General features: G+C 36.4%; 1 protein-coding gene across 4 annotated transcripts in view; it reads left to right on the top strand.

Moving 5' to 3' along the window:
- The window catches only part of LOC119596073 (protein tweety-like), a 21,874-nt gene that overhangs the window by 2,461 nt on the left and 11,913 nt on the right, over positions 1-7,500 (top strand). For 2 of the 4 annotated variants that reach the window (XM_037945196.1, XM_037945193.1), the window contains exons 5-10: positions 1-14; positions 1,083-1,155; positions 1,442-1,660; positions 2,141-2,280; positions 2,562-2,663; positions 3,500-3,601. The exon at positions 1-14 is cut by the window's left edge and continues 141 nt beyond it. In XM_037945196.1, the coding sequence (XP_037801124.1) occupies positions 1-14; positions 1,083-1,155; positions 1,442-1,660; positions 2,141-2,280; positions 2,562-2,663; positions 3,500-3,601 (650 nt within the window). The remainder of the gene's footprint in view (positions 15-1,082; positions 1,156-1,441; positions 1,661-2,140; positions 2,281-2,561; positions 2,664-3,499; positions 3,602-7,500) is intronic. The other 2 variants (XM_037945194.1, XM_037945195.1) reach the window with 2 other exon arrangements.

The following is a 7,500-nucleotide window of genomic DNA, read 5'->3' as shown; positions in this document are numbered from 1 at the left end:
TGCACGCTCATAACGTAAGTAATGTTATTGCAGGTGTTGGTGTGTGTGTGTGTGTGTGTGTGTGTGTGTGTGTGTGTGTGTGTGTGTGTGCGCGTGTGTGCGCGTGTGTGCGCGTGTGTGTGCGTGTGTGTGGTGTGTGTGTGTGTGTGTGTGTGTGTGTGTGTGTGCGTGTATGTGCGTGTATGTGTGCGTGTATGTGTGTATGTGTGTATGCGTGTGTGCGTGTGTGTGTGAGTGAGTGAGTGAGTGAGTGAGTGAGTGAGTGAGTGAGTGAGTGAGTGAGTGAGTGAGTGAGTGAGAGAGAGAATGCGTGTGCGTGCGTGTGTGTGCATGCGTTCGTACGCTCATACGTTCGTGCGCTCGTACGCTCATACGTTCGTGCGCGCGCGTGGGGGGGGGGGGAGAGATAGTGAGAGACACACACACACACAACTTTGGTAATCGCTTAGGCATAGCTTTGACTGAAACCTGTGAATAATAAGTGATATTACATTTTAGTATTTCTGTTGTATAAACTTTTATATTGACCAGTACTAGTTGAATAATGCCTATGATTTTTATAGATCAATCGGATTGAAAATATTGAAACTTCATATGAGTAAATTTGAAATTAATCAAGCAAAATTATGTATTTTTGGTTTCAGCTTTTTGTGATGGATTTAAAAGGGTCCATGCATAGATATGTATCAGTCTGGGCAATTTGTATGACAAAATTATCCAGCAGTCCCACTCATTAAGGAGCTGTATTGCTTTATATCACTGTGTTGACAGCAACACTAACTATATTGTCTTTATCATTACAACAAGCCCAGCCTCTAAACTTTGTTTTATGATTCGGATTTTCTGGTATTGCTCAATGTAGTTTAAGGCAAATTTGGGGTGAATTATATTTGTCATTAGGTATTTCACTAGCCAGCCTGAACTTAATGATGCCTACAAGGAATTGATACTTGGCTATGGTATTGGGTATGATATTGGCAACCATTTAATTTTTTTCCAGACTGCATGATAATCTGATTGATATATATATATTTTTTAAAATGACACCTGTTCATCTGAATGACTGATGATATACCTTGCAGATTTTCTGTATTAGGTCTGCTGGCTATGATCCTCTGCTGGGGTTTGACGTCACTCTATTTGGTCTCCACTGTTGTGAGTTTGGATGAATACTACTTTTTAGTACTATATATTTCTAGATTTGATTATTAATAGTAATTGTGAAATATATTTTATGGAATAAGTTTAGATTGTTGAAGGTAAACTTTGGTGACTGATATTTTGTTCAGTTGTTAAATTTAAAGGTCACATAAAGAAAAGAGATTTTATTTAGTTTTTATATCAATATGTTTAATGTTTGCATTCCTGAATAAAGGTATCAGGAAATGTTACTTTATCTCTTTCCCTTTCATCATACTAATCCAAATCTGCACATGAACAGGCTCTCTCAGATTGGTGCATGGATCCCAATCCATTCCTGGAGAGTCAGCTTAGCAAGCTTGTGTCTCGAGATGTGGCTGCTTACTACCTTCGCTGTGACCCAACACGTAAATCACCATTCACTCGCTACCTGACCCATGCCAAGCAGGCAGCTGAACTTGTGATGACATCGCTAAACAAGGTTACTACTCTGGCTGATAGCAATTACGATCGTCAAGAGGTCTGTATGCATTACTGTTTTTCCTTTGATTGTATTTCATCCCTCTTTCTTCTTTTATCAATTATTGGCACAGAATAATGAAATATCTAAATTGTGTCATTCTCAAAAGCCAAACTTTTGTACTGTTAGTAACCCACTGTGTACTGATACAATGGAAAACATTTTTTCTATTTCAAAGCTTTTTTATTAACTTTTAAAACTTTTTTCCCCTATTACTTCTATTTCAGACTAATAGTAAAACTTAAAGTAGAACCAATATTTATTACTTATTTTAACTTAGAGCTAAACATTAGTATATACAAGTAATATTCACATGATTACTATTGTTTAGATTACAGATTGTGCAGAAATATGTTATGCAATTATAGTATCATATTTCCAGTTTATGAATAGCCAGTTTACAGTGATATTATTTTTCCTTTATCTGTTTATTTTAACAAAAATTTCATATTTGATTTTTCACTTGCTTGACCTCAATAGATTCACCCTCGCTTGGACCACCTAGCTGCATTTGTGAACCAGTCTCAGCGCAGTCTGGGCGGTGTATCTGCCCTGCTTGAATGCCAGTCTATGCATCATCAGTATCGCACAGCCCTCAATGCCACCTGCTACCAGGCTATGTAAGATACCCTATAAGAAGTGGAGCATTGTTGATGTTTTAACTTTTTTTCTAGATAAATACAGTGTTTTGGAAGTTATGATATCTTTAGCTGATATAATTTATTGTCTTCTGTTAGGGAAACCCTCTCTCATTGTTGGTCAAGTTTTTACAAAGGGTATTGACAACATTCCTCAGTGAACATTTAGTGTGTTCACTTTTAATCCCATTGATCATAGATGGTAGTGGAATAAGATTTACTGAAATTACATAGAGGTGTGCATAGAAAATATAATTTTGCAGGTCAGGTGTTGTCTATCTGTTACTGTCAGCTGCTGGAAGTGGGCTCCTGTTCACGATCCTGGTCTGGTTCACCTCGCACACCTGGATCTACCTCAATCACAAGTGAGCCTCTTTCTAAATATGTCTATGTGTTTTGTTCCATTATTGTTGTTTGAAAGAAAAGGATTGCATACAGTTTCTTGGATGTTGTAATTACTGTGATACTGTTTTGTTTTAGTTATTTGCAGAATAGGTTTATATTTTGCTGCAGCTTGTCCAAGAGGTTTATAAAGTGAATGTTATTAAAACTTGTTCATAAATATTTAAGTTAATGATGGTGTATTTTGATTATAGATAAGGTAAAATGTATAATGTTTAAATAAGAGATAGGAAGTGTTGGGTATATATTTTCAGATATATCTTTAAATGGGTTTAGTTGTCAACACTTGAATTCCCATAAACACACCTGCATATACCTATGCACACACACACACACACACACACATACACACACAAGCACACCAACACGCAGATGCACATATGTACAATACTTCCTCATGTGTAAATACAATTGCACATATACATTGGTATTGAGATGTTGGCAAACACACACGCATACATATGCAAATGGATATACACACAGAAAAGTGTGTTTCTGCATTATATTATATATGTGTACATACTTTTTTTTTCTCTATGACAAAAGTGCAGAAACAGTCGACTCTTAGTTTGTATATGGATAAGACACCCAAAATTGTGTTAGTTATTATTATGTAATAACTACCATTCCATTAGTCTTCAAAAAATTCATAGTCACCTTAGTCAATGATTGTGACACCTGGTATGATGGTATGGTATTTTCACTAAATACCTGTAGATATCGTAGCGGTTCCTCTGAATTGCACTAAGATGTTCAGAGCATATGTTGTGAGGGTTCTGACTCCATCTCTTTGCTTCAGAAGAGGCTCTACTGGGCCCACTTCTACACGGCCTGGCAGGAAGAACGTGCCAGCTGTCAGAGTTTGGCTCAACACTCCACCGTCTCACCCGGCGGCTATTGTGTAGGAGCTTTTGACAGCACAGTTTTATTTGTACACATTATCTGTTTTTGTTTCTCGTTAACTGGTGAGGAGACGGCTGAAGCTTACTTAAAGTTTGTGAATTCATTTTGATTGCCCACATTAAGACAAGTTCATTTAGTTTTTCTTTGGTGAGTACAAATTCCAGATCTTATTTGGATGGGAGAAACAGATGTGTAATACTAGCCAAAGTAAGGAAAAAGTTTAAGCAGCTCTAGTGTACCCTTTTTTTTTTGGTTAGGACAGTGGAATGGAATGTTTGGAGGAGACAATATCTAGGAGTTTAATGTCCACACATAAAAAGCCTGAGTTATAGGAACTTTGAAGGAATAAAAATCTCTGTTTAAGTTTGGGTGAGAAATATTACTCTCGAGGTCAGATAAATCACAAGATTTTAAATAGTATGTGTTTTTTTTTATGATAGGAATTAAGTAATGAAAAACAAACTATAAAGGAGTAGGAAGGCTAAATCAATAAATTTTGAAGATAGTGTCAAGAAAACCAGCTTATGACTAGTTAATATGTATGAATACACGCAATACACTTGCATGCACATCCAAAATGATGCACTTGCCAGCCATACACATATGATAATGTATATTGATTTTAGCACACATACATGCATTGTTACCTTTTACACATGCACCCATATCCACACTGAGGAACACATCCTTACTTGTATCCATACCCATATTAATGAACATGCCAGTCTGCAAATGCATATACCCACATGCATGAGCAAATATATAATACACATACATGTGCATGCATGAGCATGTGCACACAAAAACACATTGTTTTATTCTCAGCTAATGTGGTATTATGCTGCAATTAGTTTATGCCTCAAGTGTATAACCAGTGAAAAAATATTGGCTGTCTACTAATGTTCACTTTGAATGAAATAGATCTATGTATAATATGAATAAGAACAGTGTAAGAGGTAGGATGAGAAGTAAAGAGTAAAAGTGTGAGAAAAGGAGCAAGAATGTGAATGAGAAGTAGTGAGTTAGTAAAGGTGGCTGTGACTATAATCTTAAAGAAATTGTGATATATATTTGTTTAAGCACAAAATTCATTATTAAGGAATAATTTTGCAAAAAAATGTGGTTTGCTAAACTGATGCAAAAGGATAAGAAATTGTATTCTTGCAACTGACAACCTTGCATCTGTGTAAAAATTTCCTACAAAAAAATAAAGATTTTAGTGTAAAAAAATAGTGTTGAGTTTGAGAGTGAGAGTGAGTGTTTGTGCATGTGTGTGTGTGTGTGTGTGTGCACGTGCGTGTTCGTGCGCGTACGTGCGTGTGTGTGCATGCTTGTGGATAAATGAAATAGATATTGATATAGAACTATATGTAGATATATATGTATTTATTTATTTATGTGTATATGTATATGAATATATGTGTCTCTTTAAGCAAGGTCACTTCAGGCAAACCCCTGAAGAAGCAATACAATGAAAAGACTCTCAGCATAAACATGTCTTTTCCTGTTTTCACTTCATTGCTTTGTTTTCAACTTGTTCACCATGAATCCCAAAAGTGTGTGTGTGTGTGTATATATATGTAGCTATACTGTATATATATATTTATCATAATATGTAGACAAACCACTATTACATCAAGTTTAGAGAAACAGACTTCAAGTATGAAGTCTGTTTTGCAAAGCTTGTTTGGTTTGGGGCATAATAAGAAAATGGTGTTTCACCTTTGTTAATTCTTTATCTCTCTTTACTCTCTTCATCCCTTTTAAGCACAGTAGCAGGCTTTTTATGGACTTTTTCTTTGGCAGATGTAATGCTAAATCTTTTGCACACATTATGTCCCAGAGTGGCCTAGCACATGCAGTTCCGTCAGTACTGAGGATACATGTAAGACATGTATCCTTGAAGGTGGCCTGTACACATGAGTCGACTGTGTATGCACATGTGGGAAACAATAATTTCTGTAGAGAGATTTCTTTGTGTTTTGGGAAATGGGGAATATATGCATTTAATTTTTTTGAAAAGGAATGTGAAAGCAAATTTTCACAGTTTCTTGTATTATTACAGGTTTAATGATGATCATCTGAAGCATGATTATTCACACACACACACACAAGGCTTATCACTCACTGAGCGAAATTAATTGATGAAAACACACACACACACACACACACACACACACACACACACACCACAACCACACCACACACCACACACACACACAACCACACACACACACACACACACACACACACACACACACACACACACACAACACACACACAACACACCACACACACACACACACACACCACACACACACACACACACAACACACACACACACACACACTCCACCACACACACACTCCACACCACACACACCTCACACACACACACACTCGCACACACCGCACACACTCGCACACACCCACACACTCACACACTCACACACACTCACACACTCACACACTCACACACTCACACACTCACACACTCACACACTCACACACTCACACACTCACACACACACACACACACACACACACACACACACACACACACACACACACACACACACACACACACACAGTGTATATTAATTTCTTTTATTTGTTGAATAAGGCAGTCAAAAGTGTCTGCATGTTACTTGAGTAAATGCAGTAGAACCTCTTTACTCTAACATTCTGTGATCTGTCAGTTCCCATTCTGTGGCATGCTTTGAGGGATCACACTAGGCCAGGTTGAATCTATTGTGTTGTTTTGCTTCATATTGCCTTTTTTTGTATGCTGCTAGCATTGTAGTTGCTCTCATTGGACTGTGATCATATTTCTACCAATCCAAAATGGGTTTTGTGGATAGAAATCATTAGTGGACATGTGATTCATACATAATCCCACAAAATTCAACATGATTGTAATTAAATGTATTATATTGTAATTTCAGACTTTGGGGATAGGCATAAAATCAGCATCGGAATTGGGAATCAGTAACTAACTTTTGTCTATTTTACTGCACTTTTCGTATTCTCAACTTAGTTGTTAATCATAAGCTAAATCTGTTGTATTTAACCCAATGCCACCTGGGAAAATGCTGTGCTCATTTTTAATGTTTTTGTGAAATGTCTCTGCACATAGATGGCTCTGCTAGTGCTTAGCCACAAAGGAGTCAGTTAGTAGACTTTGTGACTTGATTTCACCTTTCCTTGAATTGGGGGAAAAACGTATTTTGTACTAAGTCTGTGAATATCGATGGTGTTATTTTTATTATAACATTATAATTACTATAATGTTATAAACATTAGTAACAGCAAAATAAGATAACGTAAAACATTTTCGTAAATCAAGGAAAAGGGTGAATGGGTGAGACAGGCAGTGCTCATAATTGGCTCATTGGTGACTTAGTACAAGTGTAGCCATCTATGTGTAAAATAATTATTAAAGTAAACTCACAGTGGACATGACATGTACTTTCATGCCATGCCCATTGGCACTGGGTTAATACATACTATTTAGGAAGTTTTAGTTAGAAATGTAGACATATACAACCAGTCAGGGAATCTTCTGTAATCCTATCACTTTTTGTCTTCTGTTATTTTCTGGTGCTGTCGATGCTGAATGAAAGAGGTTCAACTGTATGATTATCTTATGAAAAAGTCTCTTTCTCAAAATCCTTGACCCATATAAAGGATGTAGTTTCAGAAATTCACTTTCTTTTGTCTTATTCATACTCAGTGACCTGGACTTGTTAGTTGATTGTTACTTTCAAACAAATAAAAAATATGTGTTGAATATATCTAATTCAGATGATCATTGAATAAGTCTATATTTCTCATTTATAGATTTAAGATAAAAAGTCACAGCATTTGTTTGGGGAAGTACACCAAGGAATTTATGTAG

The sequence above is a fragment of the Penaeus monodon genome, chromosome 37 (assembly GCF_015228065.2).
Source record: "Penaeus monodon isolate SGIC_2016 chromosome 37, NSTDA_Pmon_1, whole genome shotgun sequence".
Classification (NCBI taxonomy): domain Eukaryota; kingdom Metazoa; phylum Arthropoda; class Malacostraca; order Decapoda; family Penaeidae; genus Penaeus; species Penaeus monodon.
Note: the sequence above shows the minus strand (reverse complement) of the source record. Positions and strands in the feature narration are given on the sequence as shown.